This window comes from Vigna unguiculata, chromosome 10 (genome assembly GCF_037176805.1).
Source record: "Vigna unguiculata cultivar grain cowpea cultivar isolate G323 ecotype 2 chromosome 10, ASM3717680v1, whole genome shotgun sequence".
Classification (NCBI taxonomy): domain Eukaryota; kingdom Viridiplantae; phylum Streptophyta; class Magnoliopsida; order Fabales; family Fabaceae; genus Vigna; species Vigna unguiculata.
The window spans coordinates 40,833,704-40,853,848 of NC_140801.1; the positions used below are offsets into that span (position 1 = coordinate 40,833,704).

Sequence of the window (20,145 nt, forward strand, 5' to 3'; positions counted from 1 at the left end):
ACCTCTTCTATTGTTGACTATTATTTTGTGGAGGTTTGAAACCTCGTTTATTTCCAACTATTTTTAATGAAAACAAAATTGGCAGAAAACAACAAATCAAATATTAAAATGACTAGAACAATTCATGAACAAAGAAAGAAAGAAGAATTGGAAAGAAACATCCAACTTGTATTAACGAAATATGAAAGCAACATTACAAAGTTTTGAGAATCTAGGAACTAGCCCACAGAAGACTTGAAACATGCATAGAATCATGGAAACAATATGAGAAAACTAAAAACTAAATGATTACACATGGTTCAACTTAACTACTAACTAATTAATCCTATTGGTAAATCAATTAGTAGGTAAATTGACCCTTCAAACTCTTTTATTCAGCTCCAATCCAACTAGTAAGTGCATGTGGCATTACTTGAACTTAAAGTGTTTCTTTCTCTTTAACTTGGTAACAACAGGTTGCATGTGTGTTGATTCAGCAGGTTTCAAGTAAGTCTTCGATTGGGAGCAATCAAATCTGCCTGCAATTGTTCCACATGGATTATTGATCAAACTGCATGTAATCATATTTGCACCCTACTATGATCAACATTAGAATTAGAATGAAATCCAACATCATCAAACAATTCAGAAAAGTCATTATAGTTGCATCAACAACATTAATATGCTTCATTTACAACATATCAAACAAGTATTCTGTAACAAGAAGATTCAACGAAACCAAATTAAAAATATAAAAATAAAAACTGAACAGACTAAGCAAAAAAGGAAAACTTGAAAAAGTATCAATGTCTAATTAAGAGTGGTGGTCAAATTTTGTGTTGTGTCAATCATCTTATTGCAAATCTGGGACTGAATCTTGATTTAAAATGTCCATTGGACTCCAATCTTTTAAATTTGGCTTTAACTTCATTATCAAAGACAGAACAGAAAACACACAGATGACTAATAACACTCATTTATTGCAATCTAACCTTCATCACCATGTAATAATAACTTTTCAATGACCATTTCTTTGAGATTCAAGTACACCTTAACCTCGCATAGTTGAAACATGTGAGCAAACACATTACCATCTAATTTACTTTAAACTAAGCAATAAATTTTACAGAACTTAGAAATAAGATAGTGTATCAACTGGCTAACAAAAAAAATTTCTTCTTCACAAATTTGCTAAATTGTAACTTTCAAGTAGAAGATCAAATGGCTTCCTATGTAACATAGGCATGATATGGAATGCAAGAGAAATAAGCAATCCCCCACTTCACACTAATATGAAAATAGACATTTTTTTATGTGATTAACATTGATAGTAGCTTCTTTACCAGAGTTGTTTCATAATGCACTAAACAAGTGTAGTCTCCTTGTCTTTAATGGTGGATCCATCAGTTGTTTCAGTGTAAAGTTTCATCATAGGTTCTTTAATTTGTTTCCAACAACAGTCTATTGCTGCAACATGTTCACAGAAATATTGATCAACACATTGATTCACAGAAATAATTTGCAAATAGGTTCCTTCACAGATCATAATTCACAACAATGTTCCTTCCACACAAGATCTCAACCTGTCCATAAAATTTATCACAAGTAAAAGAGGGAAAGTGCATAGCTATAGATATTTATAAAATACCTTCCACATTGGTTGTGGTAAAACAGCTAAATTTTGTTTGTTTGTTAATAAATAGTGATGTGTACAATAATTAAGTTACAAATATGTCACACTCAATAAAAAAGGAATGGATAAAGTAAAAGATGCCCAAGATCAAAATGGTTCATAATTTCCTTCAAATGATGCACACTGAATTAAATGCTGTAATTGCAGCACTTGACTGCTGATGCCACTACCATTGCAAAAGGATTATTTAATCTATACATTAAAGAAGAGTTCTTCTGCATTTGACCACTGAATTCTAGAATCGAGTGATTATTTCTTGCAGTGATGTTGTTGAAGTAAAATTAAGGTTGTTACTACCTTTCTGCAGACCTTTATTGCTAAAGGTTTTATATAATATCAAATTAAAATAGAAAGTGAAATACACAAAGCAATTATGATAAATTTTTTGTGAACAAACTTGCACCACAAAACAAGCAATATGTTCATTTGTCTACCAAATAAATCATGAATAAAAAGTAACTTTTGTAGAAGAAATAAATCAGCAGCAGATCTATGGGACTTACAACAACGTGAAAGCCTTGCATACAACAAGATACCCCCCATTGAGTGACCAATTGCAAGCAATTTTCCATCCCTTGACTGGCATTTAGCTCTTATGTACTCCATCTAATGGTTGAATGTACGAAACCAGCAATTAAAAAACAAATTTATTGATATCATTCAATTTTTTAAGCCAATATTTAGTGGAACAAACAAATAAAGTACACCTAAGAAGTAAAGAAAGAGATAAAAGTAGAACTCTTGCCAATTAACCAGTTATGATTACCATTGGATATATCACGATTGGTTATTGGCATATACAGAGTCAAAGTCGGATACTCCACACCATGATAAACATACAATCCCAAACTACAAATTCTGTTACTGACCTAGAGGAAGTGATTGCTTCAAATCTATTAGCTTTCTTTGCGTCAAACACACAAAGTATGCAGAAGTAATAACCATGCTCGTGAACCATAAGGACTTCCACCTTTCACTTCCTCCATATTTTCAAACTCATGGTTGTATGTAAATCTTATTCCAAATGGAACAAATACCATTCCACGGTGAACTAGAGGGATGATACCATCACAATCAATAAATAATGTATTGAAAATTTAAGAAAATAAACTCTTTCATTCAAATCAAGGAATTGAAAATTATAAGAAATTACAATCAAAAAGAGGGTGTTATTACATTGTAGTCTCTTCTTGACCACCTTGGTATCGAGTGCTGGAGATAATTCCAGCAGGTTTGCCGGCAAGCTTTTGTGCTTTATAGAGACACTCAGTAGCATCAAGAAAAGCCTAAAATTGAGAATCCATCATTCCACATGTTATCTACAATTTTGAGGAGCATCAGACAAAGTAGAAGTAGGAATAAAGGTGGAATTTAGTTTGGAAAGCATTAAGATACTCGCTCACTCTTTTAACCCTTAGGAGAGAAATCTACCCTAAAGCACTTATGTTTCCTCAAATCTGGTGACTATTTCTGAATTGGAGAGAAGACAAGAAAATTCTAAGAGGCTACACAAAAAAGAGGGTCGGAGAAGAAGAGTAACTACTTATTAAATATAACACCAATAGCATAGGAAATAATGAAAAAACTAATGATGGATATAACCCTTATATATTACCTAAGCAGCAGCAAAAAGAAATTTAGAACTTACCATGACCTAGTCTCCATTCCAAATAGAAGAAATGTTGGTGCAGAACATGCAAGAAATATATTACCCTTATCTTAACTATGTAAACTTCAATTCTCATACTATCACTCTCATTTACCAAGACATCTAGGTAACCAAAATCTCTCAAAGAAGCATTTTATTCTGCACTAACAGTAGAAGTGTCTTTAACATTTTATTGACTTAGAATCATAGTAATATCACATCAATATTAACCTCAACAGCTTGTTCTAAACAACCAAATGAAAAAGTGATTGTAAAAGAAAGAAAGAGATAAAGAGAAAGTGAGAGGGAACCTAGTGATGGGACCATGAGGCTTGACTTTAACAACTCCTCTTACATTGGCCAAATTCTCAATATCACCCAACACTTGCCTTGCGAATCTTTCTATCCACTACTTCGTTCTTCTTCTGTTGTTTTTCTCCCCCTATTACTGCCTCACCTAGGAAATCACAACCAAACGACTTGCGGACCACCACACACGATCCCCTCTCATCTCTTAGCTGATTTGAAATGGATCTGCAATGATTAAATTATAATATTTACATTTGGTTTTAGAAAGGCATTCTCCATTTCAATACTAAAACCAATTACTAACGTGCGTAACTAAAATTCATAGAAAGAAGTTATTAGAATTATGTACCTCCTAGTCTTTGAGCCACCTTTTGCACTTTGATATATTCCCTTCAGCCATTACAAGCAGATATTATATCAATTTGTTCAAGAATCTACTAGAACAGAACAATTACACTACCTCAATCAAATACAAACACAGTACTAGAAAACCTTCGCACAAGCTAAATGAAGGGAAATAGAGCAAACCAAATACATATCTTCTATAGGAACCAAAATGAAACACATGTGATTTTTCAAATTATCGAAGATAGGTTAAGTTCAAGTACTAACTTCACTGCAATTCCTAATTTGATGCGAGAGCCGAGTAGTGGCGAAGAGCGAAATCTAGCAACGAAGAGTGGATAAGCACGAGAGTGAATCCGAGTGGGGGGCAAGCACATTGCAGTTCGAACCCTAGGTGAGGCGCACAAGGAAGTGGCACGCAGTGTAGGAATGGCCAACAACTAATGCATGGCGGTTCTGTCAACATTGATGGTGGACAAGCCTCGCCGGAATCCTGACGGCGTTTGAGCGCAGCGAGGGGTAAAGGAGGAAGTTGATGCATTCATTGTGTGGAGTAGAAAAACATCTACACATTTTAGGTGTTGTGTTCTGATTGTCGAGAAGAAGAAGAACTTGAAATTCAGAGAGAAGAAACAGTAAAAGTCTAGGAGGTAAAGCTGAAAAAAGTGAGGGAAAGAGTGAAACCTGAAAGATGTAGTATAAGCAGTGGAGGAGGTCATAAACCTCTAAAGAAAAACATTAAAACCCCTGCTATTATTTGTTATTGTTAATTTTTTTACAGAACCTATCAAAACTACCTTAAGTTATGTTTATTTATGGAGGTTTTCATAACCTCTGCAAAATAACCTCTATTAAATATATATATTTTTTGTAGTGACATGGACACTAATGCTATTAGTGCTATTCAAAGCTAGTTTGAAAACGTCATTCAACAGTACGAGTAAATACGTGTTCAACATCGCTAGGACACGAAAATGCTTCTACTTAGCACCATAAGGACATGGAGGCCCTCCAAGCACAAAATCAGGAGAACTTCAACTCCTCAATCAAAAGATTGACAATACTGGCCCAACTCAAGTTTGATTAAATATGATAATTTATCATATGTTTCTTATCTTATTATCACATATCCGGTGGCGGATCTTGATCAATATTTTGGGGAGAACCAAAACAATACTTTCAAAATTTTATATATTTAATTACTGTCACTAATACAATAAAAATGAATACATAATTTAGTGTAATGGTAACTATAGAACAAATCACTTACATCTAAAGGATTTTCTCTTTGATCCTTCATATTCTTGAACTCTTTAATAATGGAATCAAAACTAAAATTTTCAATTATTTATTTTTAAATGTAAATAACCATATTGTCGGAAATAAATTCATCTTCCATTTTATTCTACAATCTTGTTTTAATAAATCTTCATTGTAGAAAATTAGCTTTCTGTGTTAAACATGAAGAGTTAAAGTAAGATGAATTAAATGATCAATCAAGTAAAATCTGCTGGACTTTCCCGTTCTTGTGAAAGATTAACATAATTCAAACATGGTTGATAAATTCTTCATATCTAGATGGTTAGAAGCATCAACAATAAAATATTGAAGTTGAAAATCTCCTCTTACTAAAATATAAAGGATAATATTTGTTCACAAGAGTGCATATCAATGTTAAAATATTTATAACCATCCTTAGGAACTAAAACATTGCTTAGAGTTAAAAGTTTGATTGTTTGCTCACTAAATTTATATTTAATTCTTGATCGGCTATAACAAAAAATATATTCACCTAGAAATGATGTTCCACAATAACATGATCTTTTTTATGTGGAGAATGCACTACAAAAAAGATTAATTTTAATGGAGATTTATTAATGGAGGTTATAAAACCTCAGGTAATTTTTACACATAGTGAAGGTTTTCTAAACCTTTGATAAATACTAGAGGTTTTCTGATGAACCCCAGGAAAAATTCCCTCCACATTTTTTTTCCATATCCTTTCTATATATTTTTTTAAAAAACCTTTTTATCACTTCGTACGTTCGAACAACACAGACACGCTATACCAACGTTCGAAAAACTCAGTTTGTATGTTCGAAATCCATTTTTCACAATCTCACTCTCAATTTCACTCTTAATCTCAATCTCAGTAAAACCAGTTGCATTTGTAGTTGCTTCCTTGCTTCCAAACGATTTGCTCGCAATTTCGTTCGGATTTCACCTTGTTTCCAAACAGTAATGGTGTTCCCTTTCTTTTCTTTAGGTTTTCAAATTTTTTCGTTTTGTGGTTAAATTCTGACTTTGAAATCCTTGATGCTTGTTTTTGTTCAGAGATTCAATTATAGGTGCCGCATTTTCTGAAATCTAAAGTGTGTTTCTGTTGCTCTTTCATCCTTCAGTAGCTTTGCATCTCCAACGGTGGTCGACATCTTTGTTCCTGTTCCTGAAAGTAAACCGTGCTTAAGAAAATACACAGTGCTCATGCTACATCAGCCAAAGGTATGGAGATTTGTGTGTTTTTCTTCCTCTATTGTTGGACTTGTCTGTTATGCCTTCAACTCCTTTTTCAATCATTTAATTGGAAATTGGAGTTGGTGGAAGATCTTTCTTTAAATTCTTTTCAGTTTCTTAATCTCCCTTTCCACCTTGTTTGCAAAGACATGGGAGTACTCCAACTGTTTGGAAGCTCACATAACGTTTTCTACTTTGCTGGTCACCAGTGTATACTCCTTTCTCCTTGATAAATATGTGAAAGAGAAACCAGATGTATATAGTCTTGTTTCGAGTGTTGCATTTGGTATCATGTCTCTAGGCTTGTCTAGACTGAGTCATTTAGGATTTGAGGTTGATCTTCTGTACTTTTTTTGTGGACTTTTGACTGTACAAATCATGAAAATAAAACTATGGTTAGTCATTGTTGGAGGAGCTTTCAGTTATTCCCTCATTCTTCTTCGTTCCAATTTGGATCCAAGTGTTGCAGCCAAGTTGATGAAAGACAACCTTTATTGGTTCAACGAACACTTTGATGAGACATGCAACATTCTGTCTGCATGGTCTGTCTGTGATGAGGAGTTAAGGGAGAAAATAATAAAATCCATAGAAAACATCCTGTTTGTTGCCAGCATATGGAACTTTCCTTGGGAGATTTGAGGAACTTGTTGGGAAGCATGCTTATAAGTACATTAAGTATGGAATATTTGAGGTTCAAGATCAACTCAACAAATTGTTTCTTGTAAGGAGTAGATGAATCTGTTGCTGGGAGAGAAGGAAAGGTTAAGCGAGTTAGAGAAGGGCATTTCTCAAGCAAAGAGAAGGGCATTATTTCTGCACCAATATCAGGCTTCCTTTCTTCTTGCAAAACAGTGGCCTCGGGAGAAAACGATTGAGACAACTGATCAGAGTTTGAGGATTCCAAAGACTGATGAAACTCAAATAGGGATTCAAAATTCTCAGACAATTCAACACTGTTCGGTCCCTTTGCTCCACTAGAAGCAGTATAAGCACCTGCCGCGACTAAGTTGTTGAAGGAGTTCTGAGTCACAGATGAGTTTGTTCTTGAGGACTTTGGTGGGCTTTTCATCCAACCCTTCAACATGCGAGCTATGTTCTCAGCACTCGAAGCATAACACAAAGATTAAGATGGTTTGGTGGAAGAGAAGGAACTGCTACTATCTGAAGGGTTTGAGTTTGATCCATATAAACAATATGGTTTCTCAGGGGAAAGAGCTTCACTCAGAGCTCTCTTCGCCATTTGGATATCTGTTTGGAGCCTTCTTTCCCATTGCCCCCTAGGAATTTGCCTTGAGCCTGAAAACGCATCTCCCATGCTACCTTCACAACCTGTTTGCAACTTTTTCAACTTCTTTCTTAAATTGGTGTCCCAATAGTTCTTTATGTCATTATCTGTTCTCTGTGGAAGGTATGATGCTATTGCAGCCCATCTGTAACATAGTCAATGTCTTCTAGTTAAGTTAAGATTGTAGATCCAAAGAACTTCCCAAGTCAAAATTTAAAAATAAACAAATCTTCAAAACTCAATGTAAATTTTAATGTTTTCTAAAACCAGAAGACTTCTTGGAATCAATATGGTTTTTACCTGTTCCCTAAAAGATCTTGAAGGTGTATTATCATCTTCTCCTCTTGTTCTGTGAAGTTACCACGTTTGATTCCTGGCCGAAGGTAATTTGTCCATCTAAGTCTACAACTCTTACTGCATCTTGACAACCCTGAACAAAATCCCAAAAGAAAAACCAATTCAGATCTCAGTTAAGTAATTACATAAAACAATGAAAAAGTTGTATTTCAATCAAAAACTTTTGTAAATGATGATCTAAGAACTCCAACAGTACAGAAAATCATGAAACTGGGTGGAGGGCTGATTAACCTGTCTTGGTAGGAACTGTCCTCCAATTGCCAGGACCATGGTCCTGCATATAAGACACCAAAATGATGTCTTCTTCAGGAGTCCAAAGCCCTTTCTTGACTCCTTCTTTGTCACAACAAGGTAGTCTTCCCATGTCTCCTTGCTGTCTCTCTCTTTTATTTCACAGCCTTTATACTTGTGTTTCTACTTTTCTATAGCCTCTTGAGCTCTAAAGGAAAATAGGTCGTTTTCCTTTGTTCCTCTTTACTTGATAGGATCTAAAGCATGTGTCGAAGCCTAACCTTTGTGTGATGTACATTTATAGGTAAAATGAGAGAGGTTAAAGGTATGGTGAGGGTGTGTGAGGAGCTGACTTAAACTAGTAAACGAGGAAGCCAAGTCAAAAGTTGACAGCAAGAGCATTAACTGAAGGAGTAAGGGGAAATTATTCAGTTCATAGCTGGGGCAATACCTCTATGTGCTGTAGCTCTCAATACCGCGTGGCATTCAATGTAGCTGCACTGGGAAACCTCAATTATCTCAGCTTTAAAAGTCTATAAACCCCCGGCACACATTAAATGTTAATATGAGATAAAGCTGACTTACAAGAAACCTGATATTAGGATGCATAAACGTATTTGGTGTACTTCCACTACAAAAAAAATTAATTTTAATGGAGATTTGGTAACGGAGGTTTTTGTGGATTTTTGAACGTATTAGGCAGATTTTTGAACCTTTTAGGAAGTTCTAATTCTTCCCATTCTTCATCATCAAGCTTAGAGAAGTAACGGTCGACATCGCTATCACTGAGAAGCTCCAATTTGGAAGGTTCCCACTGAAAAGGATATCATCAATATGATAACTAAAATACAACTTTTCAAGAAAATCAATTTACATGGAGGAATGTTCATGCTGGAATGGGAAACGGTTATACAAAATCAAAGATATGAGTAGCTACCCATGTGTAGGTGATTAAGAAAGTGTTGAATCCAACAATGGTTTTTGTGGAAACCTACGTGGAGGAAGAATGAATGGCGAGGAAAGTAAAGGGTGTTTTGGTGGAGTGAGGGGAAGAGTTATGAAGGTTTGAGTTAAACATAAGAGGGTTATTATTATGGTGAGAGAAGCAAAATGAGAAAATAAAATGGCAGCATGACAGGGAATGAAATAAATAGGAGGAGCCTTAGAGAGGAGAAAGTTTCTATCCACTGATGTATATGTAGATGTATATATAAATATATATATATATATATATATATATATATATACTACATGCACTTATATACCACAACAGAGTATCCACTGAAGTTTCGTTTTTACCTATGTATGTACTATATATACTTTATATACTTGAATTTAAAAGATAAAAAAAGGGGTTGAATTTAAAAGTGATTATCATACTGAAAAATTGAAGTGTGATAGAATATTAGGTTTAGGGGTGGAAGTAGTTGTTGATTGGAGTTTAGGGGTAGAAGTAGTTGTTAATTATATAATTATTTAATTATATTATTGGAGATTACTTTAATTTTATCAATTCAAATATGAATTTTGGCCTCAGTTAATTTAACTAATTTAATTCAAAGTATATGTTGACTGTAGTTAATTAAATTAATATAGTCACATGTTTTCATCTCTGAAGAATAAAATAAGTAGTTATTTTTGAATGGAAGTAATTGATTATATAATAACTCCAGATGGTTAAAATAATTATTAGAAATTGATATTTTTATTAATTCTAATTACGTATTTTAAAATAAACTAAAATAACTACCTCAATTTAAAGTGGTCTGAATTAATTTAATCTCAATATATAATCTTAGTTGTTTGAGTCATTTTGTATAATTGCAACAATATTGTTTAAATTTACAGCACAAACTACTATAAAGTGTGGTAAATGTTGTAGAAAAGTATGAAGTTATATTTTTCTGTCCCAGAACCTACTAAAATACAATCTACAACAAATCCTAAGCAACATCAATCAACGATAGATAATCAAAATCTGCAATAGATAATGATATCATCTATACCTTATGACAATACTTTTTTCCCTTCACATTTGTCCTCTGACTAGAATTGATACAAGTCTTGGATTTGGATTTTTCTTTATTAAATTTTTCTATTCTTATATCATTAGTTACATTTTTTTTCTTTATTAAATTTATTTTTGTTATCATTAACAGACTATTCTTAATGGATTTGGATAAGTCTTGGATTGATTTGCCTCGAAATACACAACAATACATGGATGGATTGAATAAAATTTTTGGACTTTGCATTTGCTAATAAGAGCGTGGAGGGTAAGATAATTTGTCCATGTCCGAAATGCAATCTTAACAAATGGCAAACTCGAGGAGCAACATATGAACACTTAATTCTTCATCCTTTTCCAAAAGGGTATACATTTTGGCTTCTACATGGTGAGACAAATTATGTACAACATACGATTTCAACACCTCCAATTTTCGAATCGAATGAGGATACAAGTTTTGCTAATGATCCCATATGTGGCATGGTTAATGATGCATTCGGGAATTTTGTAAATAATCATGAGAATATGCGACCTGAATCAAGCCACATGATGCCTGATGAAATTGCTCAGTATATGAAGTTTATGCATGAGGGACAACAAAGTTTGTATGAAGGATGTGACAAATATTCTAAACTTTCTTTCTTGCTCAAATTGTACCATATCAAATGTCTATGCAGAATGACTGACAAAGCAATGTCAATGATACTGGAGTTGTTAGCAGATGCTTTTGATTATGCTAAAATCCCATCTTCATTCTATGAAGCTAAGAAAATCATTAATAAGCTTGGCCTTCATTACACCAAAATTGATGCTTGCCCAAATGATTGCATGTTATACTATGGAGAAGATAAAGATAGGGAATTTTGTATGAAATGCAATGAATCTAGATGGAAGAAAACAAAGAAGAGCAATAGTATTGTTGGTGTTACTAAAAGACAAAAGAAAGTTCCAGCTAAAGTTTTGAGGTATTTTCCATTGAAGCCACGCTTACAACGAATGTTTATGTCTTCTAAAATAGCTGAGCATATGCAATGGCATGCATCAAGAAGTACACATGAAGGCATATTAAGGCATCCAAGTGATTCTGAAGCATGGAAGAACTTTGATCTAATGAATCCTCAATTTGCTTCAGACCCTCGAAATGTCAGACTTGGTTTGGCTACTGATGGGTTCAATCCATTTGGTGATTTGAGTACATGTCATAGCACTTGGCCTATTGTACTTATACCTTACAATCTTCCTCCTTGGATGTGTATGAAGCAAAGTTCGTTCATTCTTTCCATGATCATTCCTGGTAAAAGAGCACCAGGAAATGATATTGATGTATATTTAAGGCCATTAATAGAAGAATTAAAAGAGCTATGGAACACTAGGGTTGAAACTTTTGATTCACATAAGAAAGAAGTGTTTCATATGCATGCAGCTATATTATGGACTATTAGTGATTTTCCCGGTCTTGGAACCTTATCTGGATGGAACACACATACTGGGTTGGCTTGCCCTAGGTGTAATTTTGACACAACTCCTAAGAAGATTCAGGGTAAATTTTGTTTCATGAATCATCGACGTTGGTTAAATGCAGGGCACAAATTTAGATTATGCCGCAATCGTTTTGATGGAAGTGTGGAAACTAGAAATCCTCCTTTGAGAATATCAGGAACAAATGTCTTACAACAAATTCAGAATCTTAATATTGTATTTGGGAAAGAACCAGAAATTGAGGAACGGGGGAAAAGACAACGGAAAGGTCACCACCCTATTGATGGCCCTCTACAATGGAGAAAAAAGAGTATATTTTTTGAACTTCCTTATTGGGTGAACAATTTATTGCACCACAATCTAGATGTTATGCACATTGAAAAAAATGTATGTGATAATGTAGTCTATACATTGTTGAACCAAGGTAAAAAGTCAAAGGACAACCTAAAGGCACGAAATGACTTAAAAGATTGGGGTGTTAGACCTGATCTTTGGCCTGATGCAAATAACAGATATCTTCCGGCTATATATACATTGACAAAAGAAAATAAACATATATTTCTGAAAACATTGAAGAACATCACTGTTCCAGATGGCTACTCAAGTAACATTAGTAGATGTGTTGATGTCAAACAATCTAAGCTTGCAGGATTGAAAAGTCATGATTCTCATGTTTTAATGGAGCAACTTTTACCTTTGGCAATGAGGAAGACGCTCCCTAAAGAAGTGTGCTCTGTTTTGATTGATCTGTGTTCCTTTTTTAAGCACTTGTGCAATAAAGTTTTAAAAGTGGATGAACTTAACCAATTGCAAAATAGAGTTGTTCTTACATTATGTCACATGGAGATGTTGTTTCCTCCTGCATTTTTTACAGTCATGGTTCATTTGATTGTGCATTTGGTGGAAGATGCCAAGATTGGAGGACCTGTCCAATATAGGTGGATGTATCCCATTGAGAGATATTTGGGAAAATTGAAGTCTTATGTGCGTAACAAGGCTCAACCAGAAGGCTCAATAGCTGAAGGCTACCTAGCTGAAGAGTCCTTAACCTTTTGTTCTAGATATTTAGATGGAATTGAGACTATATTTAATCGAATAAGGCGTGTTGATGACGAACCTGACACCATGGCATCTAGTGTAAGTGGTTTGTTTCCACCAGTTGGAAAACCAGTTGGGGGTTTTACTTACTTCTCTTTATCAACAAAGGAAAAGTTACAAGCACATCGTCATGTATTGACTAATTGTGCCCAAGTTAACCCTTTTCTTCAGTAAGTACTTTATCTTTACAACTTTTTATAATTCATCTACATTGAGGACTAACCATGTAATTATTTCATTTATTTAAATTAGAGAATTTAGAGAAATTGTACGAAGACAATTAAGAAGTCGTACACGATCATCCTCTATGATAGATAAGAGGGTTCATAGAGAATTTGTGGAATGGTTTTCTCGTCGGGTATGTCTAATTTACATTCTTAAATTTGATAATATTAAAGATATCCAATTATGTTGATCATATTTTTCTTTTTTTTTTAGATAAAGAATGACTTAAATGGACCTTACTCAGATGATTTAAAGTTCTTAGCTATGGGCCCAATTGATTGTGCAAAACGCTACAATGCTTACAATGTTAATGGCTTCAAGTTTCGTACGTTAGAGAGAGATCATGGACTTAAAACACAAAATAGTGGAATATTTGGTACTTTTGGGACAAGGAGCTATGCAAGTAGCATTGACAATCAAATGCAATTTGGGGATGTGCCTTATTATGGAAAATTGGTAGATATAATTGAGATCAACTATAATGGTCGATTCTCTGTTACTTTGTTCAAATGTATGTGGGCTGATACAACTACTTCTAGAGGGATTATAACAGATGACTTGGGATTTAGATTAGTAAACTTTACACGTTTAATACACATTGGTGATAATGATGATGACGAACCATACATTCAGGCTGCAGAAGCTCAAATGGTTTATTATGTAGTGGATGAATCAGATAAAAAATGGAGCATTCCTGTGCATCTAAAGCCACGAGACTTATATGACATTGGTGGAGATAATGATGTCACTTTCCATGAATGTGAACCATTTGAACAACAAAATTTGGAAACTTTATTTCCAGATGGAGAAGGGAATATACCATTAACAAGGTCATAGAGAAATTGAACAATTCTATATTAGTTTTTGTTTAAATTATCATCCATATTACTTATACATGCATTATATTAGATAATCATAATTTAATGAATGTGAATTGACTTGTATTAATGTTATTGTTTATAGAATTCTTGATGATGAAGAAAATATGCATGAAGAAGACTAATGACCAAGTTTCAATCCCTACCCAAAATAGAAGTGGCCAACCATCATCTACAATGTGTCCACCTGTGCCTCATCCATCTTGCCCAAGTAAGTTGACTAAGTTTCACCACGGGTTTCACCTACAGTAAGAATTGAAAAATTTCACCTACTCATACTCCAGGGCCTAGTAATCCACCTCAACTTTCATTTCCGCCACAGTCCAGCATAACACCTCAATTTGCATCTCAATTCGGTATGATGATTATATTTCTATGTTAAAAAGTATCTTGCTTTTTCTTGTGTATTAATCTAATTATTATGCAGCAGGTCACATGAATTCTCATCCTATAGAGAATAATAATGAGCATCCTCCTCCCCCACCTCACATGAATTCAATGCTTTCAACATCTAAATCTAGTAAGATGTCTCATTTGCATATCATTTTGGTACTTTTAAATTTCATGTATTATCTATGTATTTAGTGACTTGAGTTAATTTGTAGAATGTTTGAAGAAGAGGTTGTTCTCCACTAGCAAGACCAATTCTGCACATGAATTTGAATTTGAATTTAACAATCAACTCAGAAATGAGTTTGTGCATGATTCTACATCTAAATCAACACCAAGGTTACAATCTGATAGTGAAGGGGAAGAAAATGTGGATATTGAGATGCAAAGTAATCAATCAAAGCATGTATCACGTAAAAGGTCATGGCTTGTTGATGTCATTGGTAAGATTGTTAATTTATTGATTTTTATGTGTAATTGTCCAAGCCATATAGTATTTGTGTTTTATGTTTATCTTAAACCAACAATATATTTCATATGTATTTTGACAGATGATGAAGGCACACAAGTTAGAAAACAATTAACATTGAATGATGTTTGGTTTTTATCTTCCAATGAAAGGATTCTTGTGAAATGGAATAGTGACAACCAACCAATTGATGATAGCGGAGCGTTGTTGAATAGGTTTTTAGGTCGTGTTGCAAGAAATGTTAATGCCTTTCCAATCAGCTATCAAAGTTGGAGGAAGATTACCAATGATTACAAAGAAGATATACTTAAGAAAACCATTCAAGTAATTGACCTATAATTTCTTTTATATGTTTTGATTCTTGTTATATGTCAATTGTTGTTAAACTAGTTGTGTAATAATTTTGAAGGCTAAGTTTCTAGTGGAATCTGATGCTCATGTGACATATATATTCAAATCACTTAACATAAAATGGAGTGAGTATAGACAACAACTATGGCAACAAAGAGATGATGGAACACGCAATAGAGATGAAATTATTACAATGTGTCCAGAAGGAATGAATAGAGACCAATGGGCTTCTTTTGTTGACTACCGTTTAAATTCAAGGACTAAGGTAATAAAAACTATCTTTTCTATTCTTTTAAGTGTTACTTTACTTATTTTTAGTAATTTTCTACATATATGCTTAGGAAATTGCCCAAAAAAATAAGGATAATAGAAAGAAGCAAACAGTTCCTCACACAGGTGGATCGAAGAGCATTGCACGGAAGAAGAATGAGATGGTAACTTTATTCATCAATCATTTTAATTATATCATATATGATTCATGATTTTCTTAAGTTTTATAGGAGCAAGAGCTTGGTCGCAAAGTTAGTAGGGGAGAAGTTTGGATAGCAACACATAAACATGCTAATGGGGAATTTGTGAATGATGGAGCAAGAGAGATTGGAGTAAGTATAAGTTTTCTAAAGACAAATACTGAATCAAATTGAATGTTACCTTCATTGATAACATTTTGTATTATTTGTAGGAAAAAATTAAAGCATATGAGACAAATACATCTTCCCTTTCACAAGATATATCAATTGAAGATTCACTAGCTCATGTTCTAGGAAGTAAAGAACATTGTGGTCGTGTCCGAGGAATGGGATTGGGACCTTGCCCTTCTCGTGTGTTTGGATATACTAGGAATTTTCATTTTGGGAGATCCTCATCTTGTCCTTCTTATTCAGAATTGCAAAATCAGGTTATTGATTTGGATTGTCATGTGTAGCAATATGATGTTGTTTGCTTTGGATTGTCATGCCAAGGTTGTAAATGTTGTTATGTTGAATATTATTGGACACTGTTAATGTTGTTGTTGTGTTGCTTTGGATTGTTTTCTATAAGTAGGAGTAAGAAATGTAGTATATTTTTTGTTGATAGGTTGAGTGTTTTATAATGTTTATGTGTTTTTTACGATTTTAATAATAGATTGTGTTCTAATATAGGTCACTGCATTAAAGTCACAATTGGATGAACAAAATAAACGAAATGAAGAACGTGACAAAAGACTTGATGCAATCATGAACTTCTTTTCTCAAAATTATCAAGGTCAATTGCCTCCTGAGTTGACTATGTTCAATCCTGCACCGGTAATGTTTAAGATTGCATAACTTCTTTTATTTTTCAGAGTTTACATTTGTAATTATGATTCACATTTATATTGTAGGTTTCTGATCAAGGAAGTGTGCCAACTAATACAACAAGTTCTGGACATGAGGAAAATCATATGTGATAGTTGAAGAATATAATATAATGTGGAAGTTAATTGAATCATTTTATGTTTTGAGAACTATTGTAGTACTTCATGATAGTTTTTGCTGACTAATATTGTACTTGAATTTGAATTTGAATTCGTATATTTGTTATATATCTTTAGCACATTATTTGAAGTTAATTCGTACATTTAGCACATTATTCCCTGATATATCAATATGCTAGTAAATATATCTTTCGTCAGTTTGATCTAGTGATTCAGTTGCCAAGTGTTTTTAAACTTCGCATCCATAAAGTCACAATATGCTCATACACTTCACCTTGGTGTCCTCCCATATGCCATGAAGCATCTTGGACTCTCTGCTCCCGTTTATTCAACTGAGCCTGTCTACAGATTAGGCCTTCTCACTGTGTATGACCAGTACCTTTCAAGAAAGGTGAAATTACGCACTGGTTTGTTTGGTTTTGCTGTTGAGAAGAAGATTTTTTGTGCTTCTTGGTTTGTAGGATGTTAGATCTCTCATGTTCTTATATGTTCACTTGTCTTTTTAATCACTAGACAGAATTTGGAAAATGTGTGTTTCATAGCTGGATGGTTATATTAAAATATTTTGCTCTTTTGTAGCAAGTGTCGGAGTTCGATCTGTTCACACTGGATGATATTGATTCTGCTTTCCAGAGTGTAACGAGGCTAACATATTCTCAGAATCATCATCTGTCAGGTAGGTGTTTCAACTTTTGTTAGAATGTCATGCATTGAAGTGGTGGCATGTATTTTGTTTCTCTTCTTCCACCCCACCATTCTATTTGTATATAATATAGGTTAGTATCTGGACCATAATCCCATTCAAACCTTTATTTATTGCATGAAATTAAAGACCATTAGGAAATCCAAAGTTCCCTCCAAACTGGAACCCTTTGTCTTGGCAACAGGTCTCTTGAAGCTAAGGATATTTCTCACAAAGGAGTCAAAGATGAAAATCGCTTTGTTTTGGGCCAAGTTAAAAAGATATATTTGCCTCATGTTGAAATATTTAGTGGGGCTAAATGGCCAAAGTTTATGTCACGTAGTATAGCCTTTTAAAGGATCAATGGTCAATGCTAAAGGTATTCACCTAATTTTTTATGTTTGTCATGCTATACAGTGAAAATATATTTTTATGTGACTCATGGTTATTTGGCAAATAGAAGAGGCCTGAACGATAACAAGTTCACATGTTTCCAGTCTCTAGTCTCTACAATTATTTGCATGAGCAATGGAAGATTTTTGTTAACTAGAAAAATTTGATTTGAAAGTTTAGTTTATCTGTGAATACACCTTATTTTCAGAAGTTAATACTTTTTTTGTGGTAACACTTTACATATTTTCACCATGTGAAATATTTGTCCGTGCTGTAGAAGTTATGATATAAAAGTGTACATTAATTAGTGATGTGAAATTAAAGCATGCATTATCAATTCATAAAAATAAAGCTTTTGGTGTGAGACAAAAAGTTCTGATCAAGATTATGATATATATCTTCTTGATGATGTTTTCAGTGCTATAGATGCACATACTAGCACTGAAATTTCAAGGTCATTATCTTATATCTTTTTATGTTTCCTACTCTCAGCATTCTATAAGTTATACTAATTCATGCTTTTTGGACCACTGGCTAGTTCAAGTTTCTTGCTAGTATAGCCATATTTTAAATTAAAGTAATTCTATGCAAGAATGTGTGAGGGGATCTCTTAAAGGCAAGACCATTATTCTTGTAACACACCAAGTAGACTTCCTACAGAATGTGGATCTTATAGTGGCAAGTCCTTTTTATGATCTTTTAATGTTTTGTCTAAGTCAATCTCCAATCGAACTTGGTGAGTGATTCTAAATTTCTAATACACATGTTTGTTTGGTGAAAAGGTGATGAGGGATGGAATGATAGTACAATCAGGGAAGTACAATGATCTACTTGCTTCTAGAATGGATTTTAGTGCTCTTGTTGCAGCACATAAGACATCTATGAAACTTGTGGAGCAAGGTGCGGTCGCGCCTGGGGAAAATCTGAACTAACAAATGAAATCACCGAAGGCAATGTTTAATAACAGAGAAGCAAATGGTGAAAGCAATCCTCTTGATGAGCCCAGGTTTGACAATGAAGTTTCTAAACTCATCAAAGAATAGGAAAGAGAAATTGGGAATGTTAGCTTTCATATCTATAAACTTTATTGCACTAAGGCTTTTTGGGTGGTGGGGCATTGGAGGAGTAATCTTTCTTTCTGTGTTGTGGCAAGCTTCTACGATAGCGAGTGATTATTGGCTGGCATATGAAACATCAGAAGAGCGTGCACAGTTCTTCAATCCTTCTGTGTTTATTTCTATTTACACCATTATTGTTGTAGTTTTAGTTCTTTTGATTGTGCTAAGATCCTACTCTTTCATGATCCTGGGGTTAAAGACAACACATATATTCTTCTCTCAAATTCTCCACAGCATCTTGCATGCCCTCATGTCTTTCTTTCCCGGGGATGTCACCACATAAAGGATTGTTGCTCTTCAGGTCTTTGTCTTTTCCATTTTGTTCTAGTTCTATTTATATGTAACCTGATCCACATACATCAATTGAATCAGGAAAAATACATCAATCATATTCTAAATTTTTAAGGCGTGCAGGAAGCATATTGGAGTATGGCATCAACACTTTCTGAAGCATATGGAATAGATTACACTGATCCTGAAGAGGTTTGATTCTCCATTAAATTGCTTCTCTGATCTTAATGATTATTTAAGTAATTAAATACTCTTTTGTACTGGGAGCAGCTGTAAACAAAGTGTATCTTTGTTGGTAGAGTGCTCCAGTTCCCCTTATGTCAGCACTAGGTATGCTTAACATGATATTACAATATTTCTAGGAATGGATTAAATTCTTTAATGTACAGACTTAAAAGTGAAAAGCCATGTTTTTCTGTGTCAAATTCTTTGATTTTATGGTATGTTTGGAAGACATGAAAGTGGAAGAAATAAAGTGGAAAAGATTGCATAACTTCTTTTATTTTTCAGAGTTTATATTTGTAATTATGATTCACATTTATATTGTAGGTTTCTGATCAAGGAAGTGTGCCAACTAATACAACAAGTTCTGGACATGACGAAAATCATATGTGATAGTTGAAGAATATAATATAATGTGAAAGTTAATTGAATCATTTAATGTTTTGAGAACCATTACAATACTTCATGATAGTTTTTGCTGACTAATATTGTACTTGAATTTGAATTTGAATTCGTATATTTGTTGTACTTTGATATACATTTAGTCATTTATAAATAATTTGTCAATTTGATGAGTTTATATCTATTTAGGTATAATTTCATTAAATATAGATTAAAAAAATAGAATAAATGTAAATAATTGTGATTGAAAAAATATATATGAATATATAAATGATAAATGATTAAAAAAATATAATAATAATAATTTAAAAATCTATGGTAC

General features: G+C 33.6%; 2 protein-coding genes and 2 pseudogenes across 2 annotated transcripts; 3 read left to right on the forward strand and 1 right to left on the reverse strand.

Moving 5' to 3' along the window:
* Positions 1-5,602: 5,602 nt before the first annotated feature.
* Positions 5,603-8,494, reverse strand: LOC146883207 (myb-related protein 306-like; annotated as a pseudogene).
* On the forward strand, positions 6,459-7,127 carry LOC146883208 (uncharacterized; annotated as a pseudogene).
* Positions 8,495-11,032: 2,538 nt separating the features above from the next.
* On the forward strand, positions 11,033-14,174 carry LOC114180659 (uncharacterized). Its single transcript, XM_085667826.1, has 4 exons — positions 11,033-13,116; positions 13,199-13,304; positions 13,385-14,001; positions 14,135-14,174. The coding sequence occupies exons 1-4, from the start codon at positions 11,048-11,050 to the stop codon at positions 14,172-14,174; spliced, it is 2,832 nt and encodes a 943-aa protein (XP_085523952.1). The 5' UTR covers positions 11,033-11,047.
* A 1,263-nt stretch (positions 14,175-15,437) lies between these two features.
* On the forward strand, positions 15,438-16,812 carry LOC114181051 (uncharacterized). The gene is made up of 6 exons (XM_085667827.1): positions 15,438-15,524; positions 15,601-15,693; positions 15,760-15,861; positions 15,942-16,157; positions 16,402-16,545; positions 16,623-16,812. The coding sequence occupies exons 1-6, from the start codon at positions 15,453-15,455 to the stop codon at positions 16,686-16,688; spliced, it is 693 nt and encodes a 230-aa protein (XP_085523953.1). The 5' UTR covers positions 15,438-15,452; the 3' UTR covers positions 16,689-16,812.
* The last annotated feature ends 3,333 nt before the right edge of the window (positions 16,813-20,145 follow it).